General features: G+C 63.4%; 2 protein-coding genes across 6 annotated transcripts; one reads left to right on the plus strand and one right to left on the minus strand.

Moving 5' to 3' along the window:
* The first annotated feature begins 1,654 nt into the window (after nt 1-1,654).
* PHOX2A (paired like homeobox 2A) lies at nt 1,655-6,246 on the plus strand. Its single transcript, XM_059873727.1, has 3 exons — nt 1,655-1,911; nt 3,543-3,730; nt 4,722-6,246. Exons 1-3 carry the CDS (start codon nt 1,704-1,706, stop codon nt 5,148-5,150), a joined length of 825 nt encoding a protein of 274 aa, XP_059729710.1. The 5' UTR covers nt 1,655-1,703; the 3' UTR covers nt 5,151-6,246.
* INPPL1 (inositol polyphosphate phosphatase like 1) lies at nt 6,221-21,898 on the minus strand. Of its 5 annotated transcripts, XM_059873714.1 has the most exons (29): nt 21,700-21,897; nt 17,488-17,551; nt 16,671-16,821; nt 16,465-16,585; nt 16,251-16,388; nt 16,078-16,186; nt 15,762-15,851; nt 15,324-15,422; nt 14,994-15,144; nt 14,671-14,777; nt 14,315-14,417; nt 14,041-14,237; nt 13,540-13,657; nt 12,940-13,036; nt 12,710-12,848; nt 12,515-12,614; nt 12,344-12,432; nt 12,183-12,264; nt 11,999-12,088; nt 11,774-11,887; nt 11,573-11,661; nt 11,389-11,476; nt 11,151-11,306; nt 10,996-11,080; nt 10,453-10,602; nt 9,817-10,381; nt 9,658-9,687; nt 9,449-9,567; nt 6,221-8,944 (listed from the first exon to the last, which is right to left on the minus strand). In XM_059873714.1, exons 1-29 carry the CDS (start codon nt 21,879-21,881, stop codon nt 8,854-8,856), a joined length of 3,714 nt encoding a protein of 1,237 aa, XP_059729697.1. In that variant the 5' UTR covers nt 21,882-21,897; the 3' UTR covers nt 6,221-8,853. The 5 variants fall into 5 exon arrangements, with proteins under 5 accessions (XP_059729697.1, XP_059729688.1, XP_059729678.1 ...); XM_059873705.1 differs by having other exon boundaries at nt 9,449-9,687; nt 21,700-21,898; XM_059873695.1 differs by having other exon boundaries at nt 9,658-10,381.
* Nucleotides 21,899-23,046: the final 1,148 nt, after the last annotated feature.

A 23,046-nucleotide genomic window follows, 5' to 3' on the forward strand; every position in this document is an offset into this window, starting at 1 on the left:
TTAGAGGGAAAACTTAATTGAATTAACTTTTCACAGCTCCAGCAGCCCGACAGTGGGGCCTCGCTCCGCGCCAGCCCCACGCCCTGATCGAATTAACTTGTTTAGCAACCTGCCTGCTCCGGCCGCGCAGCTGGGGTGGGCGCGGGGGGGCACCGCCGGCACCCACCGGGGGCCAGGGGCTCGGGCGGGGGAGCGGAGACAGAGATGACCAGCGGGGGAAGTGGGGGCCGTTCCCAGGGAACGGAGTCCAGGAGGGAGCAGGACCTTGTGGCTGGAGATGTGGGGCAGAACGCGGGACGGGCATGGGGCAGGGCGTAGGCCAGGACAGGGGGCAGGGCACGGGCCAAGAGACAGGGCGGGAGATGGGGCAAAACGTGGGGCAGGACACAAGATCACATATGGGGCAAAACACAGGGCGAGACACAGGGCAGGATGCGCTGCAGGAAATGGGGAAGGACACAGGTTAGGACAGGAGATGGGACAAGAATATAGGGGAGAAGGTGGGACAGGATGCGGGGCTGGATACAGGACAGGACATGGGGCAGGACAGATTCGAACCGATCCCACAGGACCCGGCCAGAGTCCGATCTTCCCCCACCCCACCCCCCCCCCCCCCCGGTTCCCTGGGGGACCCAAAGCCCTTCATTGGGCACAATTAGACTTTTAAATCCTCTTTAGTGAAAGTGTTTGTCTTGAAAATGTCCCAAATCCCGCCAAATCCTCCCGCATCCCCCCACCCCACATGCCCCTCCGGTGCCGCTGAAAGGGGCGAAAGCCTTTGCCTTGGTCCCTGCAGGGGGCTGGGGGGATGGGGTGCTTTGAAATTCATCCGGGCTGGAAACTGGGGAGGGTGATTGCAAAGGCCAGAGCCCCCCGAGGGGAGAGGGGTGGGACTGAGTACCCCTCCAAAGCCGCCTGCTTCCCCCCGCACCCAGGGACGGCGGAGGGCACCCAGGGATAGGGCGTGGTGGCGTTGTTTGCCCTCCTGCCCCTGGAATGCTCAGCCCCAGAGGCATGGCATGGCACGGCATGGCAACAGGGAGGGAGATGGGGGTCAGGATGGAGACGCACACAGGATGGGATAAGGATGAGCACAGGGACAAGATCGAGGGATGGGATGGGATGGGATGGGATGGGATGGGATGGGATGGGATGGGATGGGATGGGATGGGATGGGATGGGATGGGATGGGATGGGATGGGATGGGATGGGATGGGATGGGATGGGATGGGGTGGGATGGGGTGAGGATGGGATGGTGTGAGGATGGGGATAGGATGGCGATGGCGTTGGGGACAGGGATGATACAGAAGGATGGGGACACGGGGGGAAGATCCAAGCACTGGTCCCAGAGCAGGCCCGCCGAGTGTTGCTCCCGGGGGGTGCGCAGGGGCCGCTGTCCCCCCACCCCCAGCCCCGAAGTAGCGGCTGCCGGAGTCGGTCCGAGGCGGGGGGTGCGTGCGCCCACGAAGGGTTAAGGGGGGCGGGGGTCTGAGGGGAGGGGGGTGTCGGCTCCGCCCGCTCCCGCCGTCCCCGGGAGATATTGTCATGCAAAAGCCCCCGGCGAGCGCAGCCTTTGTCCGCGCTCCCCCCGCCGGTATATTAACGGGCCGGGGCGGCGGCGGTGGCGGGGGCGGGCGGGGGCCCGGCGGGCAGGAGGCGGCGGGGACGGGCGGGCGGCAGCCGGGGCCGCACCGGGCTCGCCATGGACTACTCCTACCTCAACTCCTACGAGTCCTGCGTGGCCGCCATGGAGGCGAGCTACGAGTTCAGCCCCTGCAGCCAAGCGGGCTCCTTCCAGTACAGCCCCATGCGGGGGGGCTTCGGGCCTGCGCCCGCCTGCGCCCCCCTCGCCTCCGCCAGCTGCGCCCTGGGTGCCCTCCGCGACCACCAGCCCTCGCCCTACTCGGCAGGTAAGGGACGGGGACCCCCGACCGGCCGGGAGTCGCCGGGGGCAGCCCCTGGACGGGCGTGAGGGAGCGGCCGCGCCGTCGGGGCTGGCCGGGATCGGAACTGGCGGGGGACGGGGCCACCGGGGCTCGGGATCGGCGGCTGCCGGGGATGTCAGGGCTCGGTGCCATCGGTTACCAGAGCCGTCGGTCTCCTGTACCGTCGGTGTTCGATGCCGTCTGTGCCCGGTGCTGTGGGCTCCCGGAGCCGCCGCTGCCCTGTGCTGTCAGAACTCGATGCCGACGGTGCCCATCACTGCCGGTTCCCGGTAGCGCCGGTGCCCGACCCCATCAATTCCCGGTCTCGTTGTTGTCCAGTACCGTCAGTGCTCGGTGCTGTCGGCGCCGATACCGTCTGTTCCCGGTGCCGACAGTGCCCGTTATTGTCCGTTCCCGGTGCCGCTGGTGTCCGGCACTGTCAGTATTCGTAACCATCCGTTCCAGGCACCGTTGGCGACCGATATCATCGGTTCCCAGTGACCCCAGTGCCCAACACCGTTAGTGCCCGATGCCGCCGGTTCCGGGAACTGTCTGTTCCCTGTGCCGCCGGTGCCCGTTCCTGCCGGTGCCCGTTCCCGGTACTGTCGGTGCTCGGTACCGCCACTGCGCGCTGCCGCTGGTGCCCAGTGCTGCCCGTTCCCGTTGCCGCCGGTGCTGGGCATTTCATGCTCGATGCCGTCGGTAACGGCTGCTGTCGGTCCTCGGTGCGGTCAGTTCCCCATGACATCGATTCCCGGTGCTATGGATTCCTGGCACTACTGGTGCTCGGTCCCACCGGTTCCCGGTGCTGCCGGTGCTCGAAGCCCGGGCTGGCCCTGCCTGGCTCGGTCCCTACCGTCCCTCTTCCCGGTTCTCCCCGCTCGCCACCACCGATGGGGATGAGCCCTCCCAAGCACGGCTGCGGATCCCTGGGGATCCCTGGAGCTGTGGCGGCCCCAGAACGGGGCTGGGGAAGGTCCTCACCGCTGGAAACCCACTCCCCGCTCCGCATTCGTTGCCACCGCGGAGGCGCTGCGTGTGGTTGCGCCGACAACGAAGGAGCTGCCGGTCGGTACCGCCCGCCCCATCGGCACCGGCACCGCATTGCCCCGCCAGCCCTGCTCGGGCCCCGGGGCTCCGCGTCCCGCCTAACGAACGAACGAACGGGGCCGGGAGTGCAGCGGGAGGCAGCGATCCAGCCCTGCCCTCGTCCTTCCCGCCCAGCCCGCGGGGTCCTGCCCTGATTCATCCTGCCCGGTCTACCCCTTCTCGGTTCACCGCAGCCCAGTTTGTCCTTCCTGGTTCATCTGTCCTTTGCCGATTCCTCTGCCCAGTGCATCCCCCTGCCCGTTTATGTATTCCCCGTCTATTTCTTCCTATGCGATCCTTGCCCAATCCTTCCCTGCCCTTTCCTTCCCTTCCCGGTTCACCCCTACCCAGTTCACCCTTCCCGGTTAATTTATCCCTGGCCAGTGTTCCCTGCCCAGTCCATCCCTTCTCGATCCATCCCTTCCTGGTTCATCCCTGCCTGATCCATCCCTGCCCTGGTGTCCCCCCAGTGCCCACCACAGCCCTCCCGTTGTACGGGCTGTATTGACTCCCCGTTTCCCTCCCAGTTCCCTACAAATTCTTCTCGGACCCGTCGGGGATCAACGAGAAGCGGAAGCAGCGGCGGATCCGGACGACATTCACCAGCTCCCAGCTGAAGGAGCTGGAGCGGGTCTTTGCCGAGACTCACTACCCCGACATCTACACCCGCGAGGAGCTGGCCCTCAAGATCGACCTCACCGAGGCACGGGTGCAGGTCAGCTCCGGGGAGGGAGGAGGGGCTGGGGAGCTGCGGATGGGGGTGGAAGGCTCTAATCCCAGTGGAGCAGGGACCCTGACCATGGGACGCTGCTGCTCTGCTCCCTGCATTGGCAGGGGCGGCAGGAAGGGACTTGGCCTTGGCACTGCCGCAGTCGAGGGGACACACTGTTGTCACAGCCTTGCTCTGGTGTGAGCTCGGGGGGACAGCCTGACTCCCTGCAGAGTGCAGGCATCAGTTCATGCCACAGCACCGTCTCCGTCATTAATGATTTGTGCAGTCCCAAACACCTTGAGGTTGGTGAGAGTCCAAGAAGGACAGAGAGTGGCCCTCTGTGGGTGCAGATTCCCCTGTGTCAGTGCATATTTCTCCTGGGGGAGTCAGGAGAGACAAAGACCCTCCGTGTGGGTGCAGATCCTCCTCAGTGAGTGCAGACACCCTGTGTCAATGCAGACCCGTCTTTGTGGGGTCCTTCTGTGTGGGATCCCCCCCGTGTCAGTGAGTACCCCCCCCTTTGTGGTTTCAGACCCCCTCAGTGAGTGCATTCACCCCTTTGTGAGAACATCTGTCCCCATAGGAATGTAGGGACCCGTAGGAATGGGGGTCCTGGCCGCATCCCTCTAGGGGGGATGGTGAGTGAAATATGGACCCCCCTGTTGGCACCACGGGGAGCCGGGAGCTGTAGGCTCCGGGGTGGGCTCTGGCCGCACCAGGGGCAGGTGTGGGTGCAGTGTGATGATGTCCCCTCCCCATTTCCCTCCCCTGCCAACACCGGAGCACAAGCCAGCAGCGCCTGGCGTCAGCCTCACAAATCTACATTACTGTGGATACATGGATCCCTCTGGTGATGTGGAAGACATTTCCCCCGAGGGAATGGAGGGTTGTGAAGCCCACCGCGGAGCCTGGGAGGGCTGCCTGCCCCCACAGGCACCCCGAAGCCTCAGGGACCGTGGCAAGGGGTGCTCCCACCCCCTCCATCCCCCTCCAGGTGTGGTTCCAGAACCGTCGAGCCAAATTCCGCAAGCAGGAGCGCGCGGCCAATGCCAAGGGGGCCAGCGGCACCGGCAGCACCGGGAAGAAATCGGAGCCACGCTCTTCCTCAGAAGACGACGAATCCAAGGAATCCAACTGCAGCCCGACTCCAGACAGCACGGCGTCCCTGCCTGCCGCTGCCATCGGCAGCCCCGGCGGCAGCCTGAGCCCCAGCCCCGGCACGGGGGCACCCCTGGGACCCGGCCATGCCCCCCAGCCCCTCAAGGCACCCCTCTGGGCAGGGGTGGGGGGCGGCAGCGGTGCCCCCAACACGGCCGAGCTGCTGAAGGCCTGGCAGCCCACCGAGGCTGTGCCGGGACCCTTCTCCGGTGTCCTCTCCTCCTTCCATCGGAAACCAAACGGCATCAAGACAAACCTCTTCTGATCGCTAAATCACCGGATCCGGCTGCCCCAGAACCCCCCTCGGCCCCCATCCTGCACCCTCCACCCACCGCCCCCACCACGGAGCCAGCCACGACGCTTCAGCAAACGGGGAGAGGGAGCAGGGACCGCCCCCTGCCACCTCCCGGACCCTGCGCTGATGGGGCTGACCCGGAGTGGGGGCAGCTCCCAGCGACACCCGTGGGTGCTGTGGGACCATGGGGGTGCAAGGCGGGGACACCACCCCCGTGCTCAGCCAGCGTGGCCCTGGCAGAGCCTTCGGGTCTGGGGGCTCCCCCTGCACTCCAGGGGTGGGGGCAGATGTGGGGCTCCCCACAGCACTGCGGGTGCTCCAGCATCGCCCCAGGAGACGCCCCCTTCCATGGTCTGTGCCGCTGGGCTGGGGGCGAGGAAGCACTTTATGGGCGGGCCTCTGGGCTCCATGGGCTGGGCAGTGCCGGGCAGTTCGCTACGGAGACGCCCCTTGGTGCGGGGAGGAGTTGATTTCCCCCAGATCCCGCCTGCTGACATGGATTCCGCTCCGGCAGAAAAGCAGACACCCATCCCCAGCCCCGAAGACTGTGGGCAGTAAATGCGGCGCTGGGAGGTTCAGCGCTCGCCTGCATTGCTGCAGGCGCTGCCAGCGGGGACAGGGCGCCAGAGCTGCTGGGAGTGAGGTGGCCCCCTCGGAGTGGGTGCTGCGGGATGGACCCCTGGCTGTGGAACGGACCCCTGGCGCAGCCAGTGGGATGGCTCGGAGTAGCCACGACCCCTTGCCCGCAGCAGGGTGGGTGCTCCCACTGAAACTGGCACGGGTGCAGTGGGACCCCCGCACACCCCCGTGACCTCCCCAAGAGTTCCCGTGGGTGCTGGTCGTGCCCAGCCACCCACGACACCCGTGCTGCTGTGCTGGTGGGTTTCATGGCATGGTGAGGATGCTGGCAGCCCATCCATGGATCCCTGTTCCCCCTGTATCCCTCCCAGCACCCTCGAGGTGGGTTGGTTCCCCACTTTTCTTTCGTTTTTTTTTTAACCATTCTGTAATTTATTACCCATGTTTGCAAATGCCACTAATCCAAATTAAACTTAATTTATTGACACTGCTGCTGGCCCTCAGCCCCTGTTGCACCCCACCCTCACCAGGGGTTGCAGGGGAGGGGGGGGGCTGCATGGTCCCCACCCCTGGACCCTCTGAAACCCACCAGAACCCCCCAGGTGATGCCACAGACCTCCAGCACCTTAGGGATTATTTTGGGTGGCCCCCATTTAAAGACCTCAAGCAGCTGTAGGATGCTGAAGGGGCACCCCATGGGAAGCCCCCTCAAGTGGAGTGAGGAGAGGGGTGCCCCACACAGCCCCCCTGGCCTCTAGGGGCCTTTGGGCGGTGATGATGAAGAAGGTCTTGGTGATAAGGAGCATGCCAGGCTGTTGGGGGAGTGGTCTGAGGTACCCAAGATGGGCAAGAAGGGGACAAGGGATCTGGTCCCCACCTTGCTGGGACCAGTACAGCCAGCTTGGAGGGGTCACAGATTATGCTGGGACCCAGTTCTTCCCCCGGGTTCCCACCTTGCACCCCTCCCCAGACCCTTCCCCACCTCGCCACGCTGAGAGCTCCACCACACCCATTGCATGAACGTGATAAAAATCACTCCAGGTTTACCAAACACCTCCAAACACAGGAGCTGGGGGTTTAGTGGGGGGGAGTTCATCCCCCCCCAGTAACAGAAGGGGGATGTTGGGGTATGCCAGGGGCACCTGGCCCATCCTTCATCTCAGCCGGAGTGAGGGGTTGGGGGTCTGGGGGTAGCATCACCCCCATCCCCCCTGAGGACAGGGAGAGCCTGGAGGGAGCATCCCAGTGAGGAGAGCACAGTGGGAGCACCTCTGTCCTGGGGACACCCACCCTGGGGACCCTCCAGGAAGGACACTTGGCAAGGCTGGGGGCTGAGCACCCACAAGGAGACCCGGCTGCCAGCCCTGCTGTCCCCAAGGGCAACACAAACCCCCATGGGGGGACAGACCCAGCAAGTGCCTAATGGGCAAACTGGCTGGGAGTGGGGGATCTGCCCCGGAGGCACTGCTGGTGTGGGCTGGGCTCTGGGGGAAGGCACTGATCTGGCTCTGCTGTGACAGGATTCCCCAGCTGGGGACGGGACCCCCAGCATGGGGACAGGCACTCCCAGAGTGGGGATGGGGACCCTGCCACATGGGAATGGGACCCCATGGTGGGGACAGGGACTCCGGGGGTAGGGACGGAATCCCCAGTATGGGGACAATAGGACCCCTGGGGATGGAACCTCTGGGTGGGATGGGGACCCCTGGGAATGAGGACAGCACCCCCGAGGGGGGGAAAGCACCTCCAGGGTGGGAACAGGAACCACCATAGTGGGGATGGGACCCCCAGGAATGGTGACAGGGACTCCTGTGGTGGAGACATGGGTACCTGGGGTGGAGATGGAACCCTCAGAGATGGGGACAGGGACCCGTGGGGTGGGGACAGGAACCCCCAGGGGTGGGGACAGCACATCCAGAGCACGGATGGGGATCATCAGAGTGGGGGTAGAACCCCTGGTGTGCAGATACGAGGTCCAGGGTGGGAACAGGATCCTCTGGAGCTGGGAGAGAGGCCTACAGCAAGGGGATGGGGCCCCCAGGCATGGTGACAGGCACTCCCTGGGTGGGGATGGGGATCTTCCAGGGTGGGAAGGGGACATCCATCTTCAGGACAGGGACCCTGAGGGGGACAGGTGCCCTGGGGTGGGGACAGGGATGCCCAGGGTGGAGACAGGAACCCTCACAGTGGGGATGGGACCTTCAGGGTGGGGACAGGATCCTTAGAGTTGGGGATAGGGACCCTGAGCTGGGCTTAGTGTTGTCTATGGGGGCTGGCTGAGCTATCCCATCCCATCCCATCCCATCCCATCCCATCCCATCCCATCCCATCCCATCCCATCCCATCCCATCCCATCCCATCCCATCCCATCCCACCCCAGAGCATCATGAAGGCACTTGGGTCGAGACATGACTTTGCTCATAGCCTCCTCCTCCTAGCTGTGAGGGGTCATGGGGGGGAGCCAGGATCCCAACCAGGGAGCCAGGTTACCCCCAAACACCTCTTCCCCCATTCCTTCTCCCAATAAATAAAAAAAAATAACTTAAATGTGAGGGCACCCTGTAGGGATCCTCATGTGAAATTATCTGACCGGGACCCACCACCCCCCTGTTCCCCCACTGCCCCTTCCTACCCCATTGCCCTGCATCCAGGGTGTGGGGTGGGCTGTGGAGGTCATGGGGTTCCAATTTGCTGCTGGTGATGGTGGGATGAATGGATGCAGGATGTAGGACTGTGGGATGAAGGATCCTCAGCTGCAGGATGCACAGCTGCAGGATCTGGGATGCACATCCATAGGACCCAGGATACGGGGTCACAGGATGCTGGGCTGCGGACACACGGCCACAGGATCTGAGGGATCTGGGATGCATGGCCACAGGATCGGGGATGCTCAGCTGCAGGATGCAGGGCCACAGGGCTCCAGGATACGTGGCAGCAGGATACAGAATGCACAGCCATGGGATCCAGGATGTACATCTGTGGGATGCAGGATGCTGGGCCACAGGACACACTACTGCAAGGTCTGAGACGCAGGGCTGCAGAATCTGGGATGCTGGGCCACGGGAAGCACGGGATGCTGGATGTGCGGTGGCAGCTACTTGCGGAGCTGGAGGCTCTCCAGAAGGACGCGCTTGTGGCCAGGCTCCAGCACTCCAGCCTCCTCGAGGTCCTCCTCTGTGATGTCACTGGGAATGAAGCACAAATATGGGGCTCTTTGACCCTGAGGGGCACCCCAGACTCGGGTGGGGTCCCCACATGGGGGTGCTAGAGCCCCCACCAAAGTTGCTGGGCGCACACCCAGGCTCCATCCTGTCCCTGCTGTGGGGTTTTGTGACCCTCAGGGGGCAGTGGGGATCCCGAAAGGCAAAGGGCACGTGGGAGCAGTGGGGACACCCAGGGGCAGCTGGGATCCCTGAGAGCAATGTCTGCCCGAGGGCAGCACAGAACCTTTGGGGGCCATGGAGCCCTCCAGGGGCAGTGGGGACTCCCAGGGGAAGTGGAGACCCGAAGATGGCAGTGGGGAACCCCCAGAGATAGCGGGGACCATCAAGGGCAGCACCCCATCAGACCTCCCCAGAACCCAGGCATCACTGTGGCCCCCTGGGGACAACATGGACTCACTGGGGCTGGCCAGGCTGGTAGTGGGAGTGGATGGGGGTCCCTGCCCATCACTCTGGGGGGCTGCTCACCTGAGGAACTCCAGGTCGTCCCAGCCATTGCGCACCAGCCCCTCCTCGTACCGCTCCAGCCCCAGCGCCCGCAGCCACTCGCCCACACCGGGCACGGTGCCCACGCCACGGCCCAGCGCCTGCACCCCAACAGCCTCAGCACCACTGGGCATCCCAAAGGGAGCCCCAGCTGACGTGCTGAGGACCCCCACCCACCCTGTGTCACCCACCTCCTCAGCCAGGTCCTCCTGGATGCTCTCCTGGATGGAGTGGGGAGGGAAGGCAAGGGGGCGGCCATAGTCAGGGTGCAGGCAGCGGGGAGGCAACGCCCCCTTGGCCAGCAGCTGTGGTGGGGGGACCACCCTCCCCTTCCCACCCCCGTAGTCCACCTCACTCAGTGTCTTGGCCATCTGCAGCACCGAGCAGGAGCGGTCATCCAGCAGCCCTCCCGGCAGGCCCCCAGGAGCGGGCACTCCCCCAACTGCAGGTAGCCCCCCGGGAACAGGCATCCCACCAGCCCCCTCCATCCCAAATCCAGCCCTGGCGGCTGGGGCTGGCCGGGGGTGCAGCTTGGGCAGGGGAGTCTCTCCGAAGGCAGCAGGGTGGGATTTGGGGTCCTCACACCCGCTGGATGCCAGCAGCTCCTTGGGGGTGCCCAAGAAGGTGTTTGTGGGGAGCTCCAGCTCCCGCGGCAGCGGCGGCGGGGGGAAATCTGGCGGTGGCAGGTTCAGGGTGCCGAGGTCCTCTTCCTCATCACTCTCGCCACCACAGCATGCCGAGGGGCACTGGCAGCGCTCTGGCACTGCCAGCTGCACCTTGGCCTTGGGGGGCTTGCCGGGGTCCCCTGGCACCAGCAGCTGGTGGGGGACCCCCTCCAGCACGTAGTATGCTGGGTTGTTGAAGCTGTTCTTCAGGGGACCCCCAGAGAGCTCTGGCACTGCCTCCGCCTTGGACCTATGGGGACAAGGTTGAGCGTGGCACCCCTAGAGCAATGCCCCTCCCCAGCCCTGCCCACACTCCCTCACCGGCTTGGGGTGGCCTCATCCCTTGGGGTGCTGCGGTGTGGGGCTGGGGGACGCGGTGCTGCTGTGGTGCTGCTCTTCTCGGGCTCCTCCGGGAGCTTCGCCTGGATGGTGGTGGGGGGCTCAGCACCGGTGGGCTTCCGCCCCACAGACCTGGCAACAGGAGGAGTTGGGTGTCTCATGGGGCTTGAACGGTCCACAACGGGGTTCAGACCCCCAGGACAGGGCTCAGATCACCCAGACAAGGTTCAGACCCCATGCAATGGGTCTCAGCAGCCCAGATCAGGGCTCAGATCCCCAGGATGGAGCTCTGCCCTCTAGGACGAGGTTCAGCCACCAAAACACAGCCAGAGCTACATTTGGAGGCTCAGAGCCCCATCCCTGCCCTGTGTGGCACAAAACTGGCATCAGGACTGTCCCCAATCACATCCCACACACCAACCTAGAGCGATACTTTAAGCAATACCTGTGCTCAGGTGAATCCCTCAGGCCTCCCAACCCCCAGGAACCAATGCCCCCCACCCTGCCAACCCCTGTCCCCCATACTTGGCATTGTCCTGGGTGGCCCTGGCAGCTAGCAGCACCTTCCCTTTGCTGGCTGTCGTCTCATCCTTATCGATGCTGATCCACTCTGCCAGGGAACAAGGGCTCAGTGGTGGAGTCCTCTCCCCACCATCGCCCCTTGGGTGAGGGGTGCTCACCATAGAGCCTCTCGCGGGTGCCCAGGCGCTCCGTGGGTACCCAGACCTTCATGGAGCCACGGATATTGCCGGTCTCCTCACCGCGGTGGGACAGGTAGGTGAGGAACTGCTGTGCTGTGCTGCCAATCATGGACTTCAGGGCAATGACACACTCCCCTGAGGGTGACAGTGGGAGAGGTTGGGGGTCTGCACCCCACGCACCCCCCGGTGCTGGCATGGTGCTGGAGTGGACACTCACCGTAGGACTCATAACCATCAAGGGATTTGACGGTGAGCAAGAGGTGCTGGTCCTGCAGGTACTCAATCTCAGAGAGGATGGGCTTCAGCTGTGGCCGAGAGAAGGGGGTGCTGGCACTGAGCGGGGGTCTCCTGTCTGCAGCCTCCCCCAGCACCCACCCTGCCTGCCCCCAGCCCCTCCTCACCGTGGGCAGCTGCCGGGATGACCACTGAACCTTGAGGAAGTTGATGTTGTCACTGCTCTGGCTGTCGTTCTCGAAGCTTTTCTTGAACTCTGTGGTGGTAGCAGGACATGGCATCAATCCTTTAGCCTTCCAGGATGCCATGAGCTTCCTGGGACCCCCCTCAAGCCCTCTGGGAACCCCCACTGCCATTCCAGTCCTCACCTTCCAGGCAGGTAGAATAGAACTCAATGAAAAACTTGGTGCGACTGGAGGTCTTCACGATGGCTTCTATGCTCTCAAACTCTATGTATGCCTGCTCTGAGGACTTGGAGAGCCCTCCATGGAGAGGCAAGGCATTGGAATCCCCCTGAGGCCTCTCCATTTAGAGGGAGAGGCTGGACCACAGAGGGGCAGGGGACAGCAAGGTATCCCTTAGGGCATAGGCACCTTTTTTGGAAACGAACTGGGACGTCACTCCCACTTCAAAGGAACCGAAGACGGGTGAGTGGTCACTGGTGACAATGTCATCTGTGCACCCTGCAGCCAGTGGGAATGAGGAAGAAATTAGGATGGAGGGAGGGACCATCCCCAAAACAGGGATGAGAGCGCTGCGGGTGGTTATACTGCTCACCATAAGCATTGCAGTTGACATGAGTCTCGGGGTAGGACTTCCAGAGGATGCGGTCACACCAGGACGGCACGTTGGTACGCACCTGGCAGGAGTGGGGAGTGGGTGGGGATTCAGATTGGGGTGTCCTCCACTCCCCCAACTCCCCCTACCCTAGCACTTACCCCTGTGGGCTTCTGCTTGTGCCAGACATAGGTGTCCCGGGAGCCCCGCTCATAGCGGTAGGTTGGGGGGAAGGTGATCTCCTCCTCACCTGCAGGGACAGCAGTGGGTCAGGACAGTCCTGACAGCAGGGGCTGCAGCACCAGACCCTCCTGGAGCCCCCCAGTCCTCACCAAAACGCAGGAACACCTTGTGCTTCTCCTTCTCCAGATTGAGTTGATCCACCTTCAGCAGCGGCTCCAGCTCCTTGCGGCTGATGTAGTTGAGGATCTCCTGTGGGGACAAAGGCATTGGCACTGGGCTGGGCTGGGAGGGGGACCCTGACACTCCCACCTGCCTTCCCACCCCCACCCACCCCTTCCCCTGACCTGGATGTCCATGTCTAGGCGGTAATTGAGGTCCCCAAACCAGAAGAGGTGGGTGAAGCGAAGAGAGATGTCAAAGGAGCTCAGCTGCTTATCCCCCAGTGAGAGCAGGCGCAGGATGTCCAGGTAGTTCTGGTTCCTCCTGAAGCAGGGGACACAGGGACAGACTGTCACAGACATGAGGACAGGGGTGACAGCCCTGTCCTGGCCCAGCCCAGAGTGGGGGTGCTCACCGTGCCGTCTTCTCATTGCCAGAGGTGAGGTGGCAGTTGACAAAGCCAAAGGAGGTGCCATTGAACATGAAGGAGACACCCACAGCGCCCTTGTTCCCTGTGAGGAATTGGGGACATGGGATGGGATCAGGCAACCCCTGATTCTACCACGGTGATGGGGCACAGTCCCCACCTGGCCAGCCAGCGTGGGCACATACGCTGAGAGGCCTCCTCATGAAACACAGCCCCCAGAGCCCCCTCATGCAAAGCACACTTATCCAGGGCTTCCACATGCAACGCAAAGATTCCCAGAACCTTCCCCGTGCACTGCACACAAAGCCCTCCTCGTGAAACACCCGTGCTCTGGGACCCCTCCTCGTGCATCAACAAGACCCCTCCACATGCACCACACGTCAGGACCCCTCCTTGTGCAACACTGGGAACCCTCCCCATGCAATGCCCACACACCAGGACTCCTCATCATGCAAGGTACACATGCTAAGACCTCTCCTCATGCAACACATGCAACAACAGGACCCCCCCCCCACAGTGCAGACACCCCAAGACTGCCCCCCGTGCAGTGCACACCCCATGTCCCTCTGTGCCCTGCTGTGGCCCTACCCAGGGTGTTGGCGATCCCTGTCTTGACGCTGGAGGTGCTGACATGGCTGATGCGGTTCTCGTGCTCTGGCTTCACCAGCACCACCACCTTGATGTTCCACAGGGACTGCATGGCCACCTGTGGGTGCCAGCACCCTCAGCCCCCTGCCAGCACGTGCTGGGGCCCCCTGGGGCCACGGGGGCCCCTCTGGTGTGTCCACAGGGAATCCTCATTACTGCTTCATCCCAGCCTCTCCCACCAAGGGCTGCTCCCCATGGAATCCCACCACCATCAATCAGTATCCACAGCTATCCAGCACCAGGAGACCACCCCAAAATACCTTGTGTCAGCAGACCCGGAGCACCCACAGCTACCCAGCACCACAAGAGCACCTCAGAACAGCCGGTGTCACAGAGCCAGAGCACAGCCACCCCTGGGACACTGAGCATCACACACCTCCACCACCCACCAGTGCCTGCACCCCACAGCCCCCAGGGTCTCCAGGGTCCCCTGGTTCTTACCGGGCGGTACTCAACCTCTGTGAAGTCCTTGAGGACGGTGCGCAGAAAGTCCACCCACTCCTTGTCTCCCAGGGAATTCTCCTGGGTGCCGAAGACGTAGATGTCATGTGGTATGGCCATTGTCACCTCGTCCAGGGTCTTGCCCAACCCCTTGGAGGTGATCCACGAAGTGATGTTCTTGGGGGGGGGAACGCTGCCTGCAGGGGGGACAGCACAGTTAGGGGGAGCCCAGGGCCTTGACACCCCACCAAGGGCTGCCCCTGGCCTTGCTCACCCATGTTCCAGGTGCCAATGAAGACAGAGATCATGTCAGGCTCATCCTGGTGAGAATGCTTGTTCTTCATCAGCTGCAGAAGCTGACAGAAGGCCTCACGCTTCTGCAGAAGGGGGCAGTGACTGGAGGGTAGAGGGGCTCTCTACAACCCTCTCCCGCCCCCCTGCTTTGGCTCAGCCAAAGCTGGCACCTTCTGGGCATGGGGGACCACCCCAGGGCCATCACCCAGCCACCAGGCACCGGTACCCAGCGCCTGTTCCGGAGCCCTACCAGGGCCCAGGGGTTAAATCCTGCCCCACCCCATCCCTATAAGGGACCCCTTGTCCCCTGCCCGCCTCCAGCTGAACATTACCCACCCGAGCACTGACAAAAACAAAGTCTTTCCGTTGCGTTTTATCCTTTTCCTTCTCAAAAACGATGCCCAGCTTGTTCTGCACCCGCTGTGACTTGATCAGCTGCCGAACTGAGGAGGAGTGGCAAGAGCTGGGAGGGTGCTGGCTGCTAGCTGGTTGCTGGACCCCCCCCAGACCATGCTTTGGGGCACCCCCAAGGATGGGGACACCCCCAGCATGAGGAAATCCCCCAGCTTCCAGCTCACCACTGAGCCTCACAGGGATGCTCCCCAGCACAAAGGCAGTCCCACGGGTGCTGGGGCCCCCACAGAAACCTCCCCACTCACTCTTGTCATGGGTGAAGGTGTTCCAGTCCTCCTGGGAGTCCTTCTGCTTCTTCAGCACCACTAGTTTACCCCCCTCCACATCCACGCTCAGCGTGTACTTCTGTGACTTTCCAATTTTGGTCAGGTCCCCCAGGGTGATATCCAGCTTCACCTGCCAGGGGACACTGGGATGAGGAAGAATACAGGGGACACCCCAGCACCCGTCTGGCATCTGGCCTCCCCCAGAGACACCTAGGGATCTGTGCCCTCAGTGTCACACTGGAGGTACTCAGCTGACGCTGAAATCCCCTCAAAACTCCAAAACTGGGCAGGGCAGGGGGTAGGGCTCACCTCGAAGGTCTGCACTGGGATGCTCTTGGCCTTGCGGGAGAGGGGTTGAGGGGGGGTGGCGGGTGTGGCTGAGCTCATCTCCTGCAGGGCCTTCAGTGCCTGCCAGAGCCCCAGCAGGGTCAGCTGAGAGCCCACCAGTCCCCCAGCTCCACCAACCCATCCAGTCCCACCAATCTTCCAAGCCCCACCAGCCCTCACAGTCAGCAAAGCGCCACCAGCCCCCTCAGCCCTACCAGTGCCAGCTCCATTGGCCCTTCCCAGTCCCACTGGTGCCTCAATCCCACAAGCCCATCCCCAGACCCCCAGCTCCACCAGCCCAGCAATCTCTGCCAGTTGCCCCAGTCCCACCAGTGCCCTCAGCCCCACAGTCTCTCCAGTTCATCCAGACCCTTCAGAACACCCCCATCAGGCCATCCACCCCTGCATCTCCAGCCTTACCTTCTTCTCGATGGAGGACAGGAAATCTTTCAGCACAGAGAGTTTCAGCACCAGGTTCTCCAGCTCCTGCTCTCCACTCTGCCCTGCTGTCTGGAACCCCCAGCAGGACAACCCAGCACTGGGTTGTGAACCCCAGACCCACCCAGAGCGTCCCCCCACCCCAAGTGGCAGAGCCCACTGGCAGTCTGGGATGGGGTAGGATGGTAGGTGTTTCTCCACAGTTTTTCCCACCACCTATGGATGGTACCATGGTTGGGTCTGTGGGTGCAGTTAATGGTGGGGGGCTGCCACTGCTGTGTCCCCATATTCCCTTTACCTGTTGCAGGATCTTGGAGACCATGGGGGAGCTCTGCTGGTCAAACACCTTGGAGAGGATCTCCAGCCCTGCCAGCACCTTGTCCACCTCACTGGTGAAGCAAGAGGAGCTGGCTCACTGGGTGGCACATACATCCTTCCATCTGTTCATCTGTCCCAGTGTCTAGCACTCACCTGTGCAGCCGTTTGCAGGAGGTGACAAGAGTCTTGTTGAGGTGGGGGAGGCTGTTGGCCCCTCCCTTCACTGCCTCCAGATCCAGGGTGTAGCTGCCCTTCAGGTACTCATGAGAGATGCTACTGAGTCCATTGGTGCTACAGAGAGAGCACCCAGGGGGTGAGATCCAGCAGGGAGGAGCATGGGACAGACAGGAGACAGGCAGACCCTCACCTCTCCACTGGCCTCTCCGGCACACATGGTCCCAGGCCAGTGGGGCTGAGCCCCACTGAGGTGCCAGAGAAACTGGTGGAGCCGGAGCGTGGTGGCAACGGCGGCTTCTCATCCTCTCCATCTGCAATTGAGCAATGAGGGGGCAAGTTACTACCACCCCAGGGGTCTCAGGACCCCATTCACCCACCCATGTCACCCTGCCATACCCGAGTAGTCCCTGTCCTCCACGGTCTCCTTCTCTTTCTCCCTCTCGACAGGGAAGAGTAGGGTGCAGACCAGCCCCTGGTTGGGCTGTAGGTACAGGGCAATCAGCTCGCTGAGTGTCTTGAAGCGCCGCACCTGCACCCCCTGCGACGTCTGCAGGGACATTGGGACACCGGGACCATCAGCACCTGCAGCCAGCATCACCGCACCCCCCCAGCTGGAGACAACACTAAGCAGGGAACCCACCATCCAGGGATGCCACCATGCAGAGATGTTCCCAGACAGGAATCTCCCCAGGCAGGGATACCACCATGCAGGGACCCCCAGGCAGGGATAACACCATGCGAGGATCCCCTCGTGCAGAGCTGCCACCATGCAGGGATGTTCTCATGAAGGGACCCCCATGCAGGGACCCCCATGCAGGGGGGGGGGCTGACCCCATAGCCCGACAGTGGGGAACAGGGCCCATTGCAACGGGGTCTGCAGGGCTGGTAGGTGGGAAGCGAGGGTGCAGGCAGCAGCCATCCCTCAGCCTCCTCCCTCCCAGGGGCAGCTTTTCCTGCCTGCCTGGCCAGCACAAAGAGGGTTCTGTTGCTCTAAAAATACCCAGTGCCACAGCCGGCCAAGACAGGCACAGCCAAGCCATCCGGCACAGGCGGGCACGCACGTGGCACGGGGCCAGGGCTGAGCCCGGCACAGCCACTCAGCACAGCCAGAGAGACAGGTAAACGCCCAGCACAAGGCCAGCACTGAGCACTGCTGAGCTGGAGACCCCCCAGTGCCCATGAGCCAGAGGTGTCCCATGCCCGCGCTGCCCACCTGCACGGCCAGGAAATCCTCCTCGTCCGGCAGGATGCGGTAGGTGTGGACGTGTTTCTGGAACCTGTGGCAGCAGGGAGGGCATCAGGGTGCTGGGGGTTGGGTGGTGTCCCCCCACCTGCCTGCACGGCCCCTGCCAGCCCCAAAGGGATGCCCAGTACTCATTCAGTCAGACCGCTACTTCACCAGCACCAACAGTGAGGAGCTCCAATACCACTATTCCCCATGGAATGCAATGAGCTGACAGGGAACCTATGGAAAACCCAGGGGAAACTGCTTGCAGGATGGGTGCTGGGAGCCCCAGAGAGACTCCCCTGCGTGCTCCGACCCCACAATTGACAGCACTATGTCCTTGGCAGTGCTGCCACCCCTGCCGCACTGCCTGTCTGTGCCAGAGGCACTGTCCCCAGCCCACGGCACAGGCAGGAGCTGGCAGGAGCAGGCAGGAGCTGGCAGCCAGGACACCAGGAAACAATTTATTTTCCTGTGGAAGCTGACAGGAACCAAGGACATGATCCCGGGGCAGGGGGTGATGGGCAGCGCTAAGAGATGGGCTGAAAACATCAGTGAGTGCAAGGAGCAGGACTGGAAGCCCTCCCCATTTCAGGGACTCCAGGAGACAGGGAGCCTCAGCACTGCCAGACCTCCCCACTCCAGGGCTGTGAGCAAGGACCGTGACTCCTCAGCTGGCCTCTGGCCACAGAGGTCACCACGAGCATTGAGGCTGCTGTCACCACACCAGGGCCACTCAGCTGCTGCATCCCCTGCCCCAGTGGCAGCCTGACACGGGGCTGGAGGACTGGGACAAGGCAGCATCCATCCCCCCATGCTGTGCTGCGTCCCTGGACAGGGTGCTGTGCCCCCCATGTCCTATCCCCCACTGTCAGGTCCCCTGGTGTCACCCTACAGCTCTGGTTACCCTGCCACCACCGCAGAGCACCAGGTCCCCTGATGCCACCATGTTCCCTGCAGTGCCGGGTACCCCATTTCTCCTGCCTCCTCTGGAGGTATGACCTACCCCAGCATCGTTGGGGTCTTCCCAGGTGCCCCAATGCCCAGTCAGGGGTCATTGTGAGGGTGGGGCCATGGAGAGCTCTCCAAGTGGTATGGGGGCTAAATGGGAATCCACTATGGGGGGGCTGTATGGAAAACCCTGCTAGGGTGGGTGAAGGGATTAGGGGCTGCCAGACTCAAAGGAGTGTGTGGGAGAATCCCAGCTGGTAGGATGGGGAGGCACAAAGAGACACCCTCAAACGAGGGTAGCATAAGGGGTCTCTGTGGGAAGTCCCACACACAACTAGGGTCTCCATAGCAGAAGCACCACTGGAGGTGTGATGTGGGTGCAAGAGGAACCTCAGCACAGCACCAGTACGTGGAACTCCAGATTGGAGGGGCAAGGAGCAGGATCCTTAGGAGGAACCTCAGCTGTGGGGGACATCAAGGGGTTCTCTACGGATAACTGGCAGGGAGCTGGAGGGACACCCGGCACAGGGGGTGGTACTGCGGAAAGGGACTGCAGGGCCCCCTGGCTGCCCAGTCCCGCACCGCTGTAGCTGTCGGCTGCTATTTTGGTGAGCAGTGACGGGGAGGGGGGGCCAGAGAGCACCGGGCTGGGTACAAAGAGCCTTTATGCGGGAGCTACGGGACTCCCCTGTCGCTCTGACGCACAGCACCCTGCTACAACCCTGTCAGCACAGTGGGCACCCCATATCCCCTCTGCTCTGTGGCACACAGAGGGGCACCTACCGCCCTGCTTCACCAAGAGCAGGATGTGGGCACCCTGGCAAGGGGGATATCGTGTGCCCACCAGCACCACCCTGGCACTGGTGTCCCCTGTGAACTGGCGGTGAGCCAGGATGGAAGCTCCAAGCCCTCACACTCTTGTGGGACACCACACCAGGACTATCCCTACTAGCACTGCTCACTAACCAATAATGTCATCATGCCCTGGGGTGCCACTGCTGTATGCTACCACTGTGAGCTCCAGTGATGCCCCAATAAGCAAGTGAGGCCATAAGTGTGATACCCTGGTGTGCCACGGTGAGACACTCCAGTGTGCCATGTAGAGATGACAGTGAAATGTCCTGGTGTGCCACATCCAGCCCAGAGAGTCCATGGCACACCAGTGGGAGGGTTAAAGGAAGCCGATGCTGCCGGGATCCCGCTGCAGTTCCCTTTCCTCCTCCTGATTCTGCAGCTATTTTTAGGGCCTCAGCAATAGCTGGGGCCAATGGCTCCACAGCCCTGTCCACCCACTCACTGGCAGTGGGGGTGCCTGGTGAGATCACAGCACCAGGGACTCCCAATAGCCCTTATTGGAGTGCAGCCTCCCAACCTGGCATCCCCACGACAGGCTTTGCCATGCTGCGTGGTCCCAGTCCCACAGGCCAGCCACGTGGCACCCATGACCTCCTCAACAAGCAGTGAGAGACATCAATGACAGACACACCTTACCCAGGCACCCAAACCACAATGCTGTCTGTAGCCCCCTGTCACCCACACTGGTGCCACAATGCCCTCCCTCCAGCCACATGGCACCATTAGGTGCTGGAATTGCAAGCTCTCCCAGCGCTGTGCCTAGTGCTGCTTGCCAGCCCAGCTCTGTGGTGGGGAGCCAGTGCCCAGAGCCCACATGGCTGGGAAACTGCATTTGCCACTGTGCCCCCATGGCTGGGAAACTGCATTTGCCACTATCCACAGGACCGGACAACCATGCCACCATGGAGGCTGCATTCCTGGCAACTGCACGTGGCACTAGCACACAGCAACCCCAGGCCAGGGCAGGCCAGCTCACAGTGCACTCCCAATTCTCCCACAGGCTCTCAGGGCACAGAAAAGCTTTGAGTTCAAGAGCCCTCACCACCACCCCACAACCACATCAAGGTCCAGGTGCTGGCACAGGTAGCCAGCCTCGAGCAGAGCCAGCGGCATGCCCCAGGAGCATCCCAGCAAAACGAGGTGCCAGAGGCCCCAGATATAGTGGGGTGCTCAGGTGTACCACTGGGCAAAGGCACTTCAGGACCCCCAGGGCTGTCAGCCCTCACCTGTGACCTGGCACAAGCTGGAAGCCATGGAGTTCCATGGCACAACTCAAGGGCACAGAGCTGTCGCCACTTCCCAGGTTGGGGACCCCAAGACATGAGGGCAGGAGCTGGGAACCCCCAGTGCCATGGGCAGGCTCAGGGACCCTAAGAGTGTGCAGCAGGTGCCAGGCCCCCCATCTCATAGACCCCCATGGTAGCAGGGGTGGATGACACAGCCCCCCTGGAGCCAGCCCAATATCCCTCCACTGCCCAGAGATTCCCAGTCCCTCCAGAATCTTGTGGGACACCCAGACCACAGCAGGTGCCATTGCCCTGGTGCCCTGTACCCCAGAAGTGACAGTGTCCTTCTGAAACTCCAGGTCTCCCCGTGTCTGTGCCTCCCCAGCACCCACTGACCAGAGCTGTCCCAGCCTCCCTGTGCCCAAATTGCTAGCAACCCCCACAGTACTGGTGACCCCCGTGTTCACTGTATCCCTCAGGTGGCTTTCCCTCTCTGTCTGTTGCCCTCTTGGCGTTCCCCCCCAAACAATGCTCCCTGCGTGCTACCCTGGATCCCTTCCAGGGGTCCCCACTGCTTCCTCTGCCCGTGCTTCCTTGGCGCCCCCCTCCCGCCCTCGGTGCCTCTCTCACTGTTCTTCCCGGTCCCGTGCCAGCGCTTCCTTGGACACCCTCCCTGCGTACCACAGAGCTCCCCCGAATCCCTACAGTGACCCCACCATGACGCCTCAGTGTTCTCCCCGCTACCTCGCGGGCGCTCCCCCAAATCCTCCCCTCTGCTCGCCCAGGGCCCACCCCCGCCTGCCCTCCCGACCCCCTGCTCTCCTCGGACCGTCCCCGAGGCCCCTCTGGGGCCGCCCCGAAGACTTCCACTCCTACGTCCGAATCTCCCCCGGTACCCCCGCCCCGTTTCTCCCGGGATTCCCCCAAAGCTCCGGCGGTACCTCGCCGGTGGCCCCCTCAAGCTCCCCCCTGCAGCTCAGCCATGGTCGCCCCCGGTCCTCCCCCCGACACCCTGCCCGTGCCTCCGCAGCTCCCCCGGCCCCGCGCCGGTCCCCTCCCGGTGCACCCCCTCCAGTCACCCCCGATGGCCGCTCCCGGATGTCCCCCCATGCCCCGCCGGTACCGCGTGGGTGTCCCCCCGGCACCCCCCCGCCTGTACCCCACTCACAGCAGGCAGAGCGCGTAGGCCCCCGCCACGCTTTCGCTGTCCCGCACCAGGAAGCTGCCGTCCCGCCCGGCCCGCGCCAGCTGCTCCTCGGCCGCCGCCCGGCTCAGGTCCCGGTGGTACCAGGGGGGCACCGGCACCGGGGCCGCTCCTCCCGCGCCCCCCGCGCCCCCCGCGCCCGCCATGCTCCGCCGCCGGGGCCGCGCCGCGGGGCCGCGCTCTGAGGGGGAGGGGGAGCCGAGGGGCGGGCACCGGGGCGGGGAAAGGTGGGGGCCGGGGACATCCCGGAGACAGGCGGGGGCTTCGGGGGCTCGGGGCTTCGTGGGCCCCAGGGGGGCACCGGTGAGGTACCCGGAGGCCCACGGGGAGAGATCCGGGGGTGGCCACCGTGAGAGGCGATCGCGGGAGGGGACCCGCGGGAGTCGAGAGGGGCACCGGGGGGGACCCGGGGGCATCCTGGGAGAGCAGCTGGGGGGAGCTTGGGGGAGCACCAGTGAGGTAACCGGGGAACGTTGGTGGGGTCCTGGGGGGCGCACTCGAGAGGCACCGGGGCAGATCAGGGGCCGTGAGTAGGATGTTCAGGGGGGCATCGGGGGGTCTGATCGAGGGGCAGCGGCACCGAGGGGCGGAGAACAGCGGGTAGCGGCAGCAGCAGTGGGGAGCACGGGGAGGATGAAGAGCACTGGGGCCGGGAGCACCTGGGAGGGGGAAAGCACTTGGAGAGATATGGGCACCAGGGGAGCGCCCGGGGCATACCGAAGGGAAGAGCGGGGTACACGGTGGTATGAAGGCGCCGGCAGTGTAAAGGTACCGGGGAACCGGGCACTGGGGAAAGGGGGGCCGCGGTGGAGCAGGGCTGGGGCCGCGGTGGGGCAGGGCTGGGGCCGGGCGCTGAAGAAGTGGGGGGCGCGACCCGGTTTCGCCACCAAAACCGGGGACTTCTCCATGGGCCAGGGATCGGGACGGTGCCACCCCACAGCTGGTAACACGGAGCATGTGGGGGGAATAGGGACAACTGGGGTGGGCTCCAGGCTGGTGGAACTCCCTTGACTACCATGCTCCCACCTCAGGCTCCCCGGGATATCCTCCCCTTTTTCCCCATAATTTTCCCAGTCTCATCCTGTGCACCCCAGGGTGTCAGTGACGCCCGGGGTCCTGGAGCCATGTCAGGTGTTTGGACATATTCATCGATCCCATCCTCCTGGGCACTAGTGGCAGGCAGCCCTGTGCTTGTACAGTGGTTTGGGGGAGGCAGTGCTGGGTAGCCAGGTTGGTTGGTACAAATGAATAGGAGTGATGTCTGCTTCATCACCCCACCAGAAGCAAGATGGACAAGCAGACACCCCCAGG

Source organism: Haemorhous mexicanus, chromosome 2 (genome assembly GCF_027477595.1).
Source record: "Haemorhous mexicanus isolate bHaeMex1 chromosome 2, bHaeMex1.pri, whole genome shotgun sequence".
NCBI classification, from domain to species: Eukaryota; Metazoa; Chordata; class Aves; order Passeriformes; family Fringillidae; genus Haemorhous; species Haemorhous mexicanus.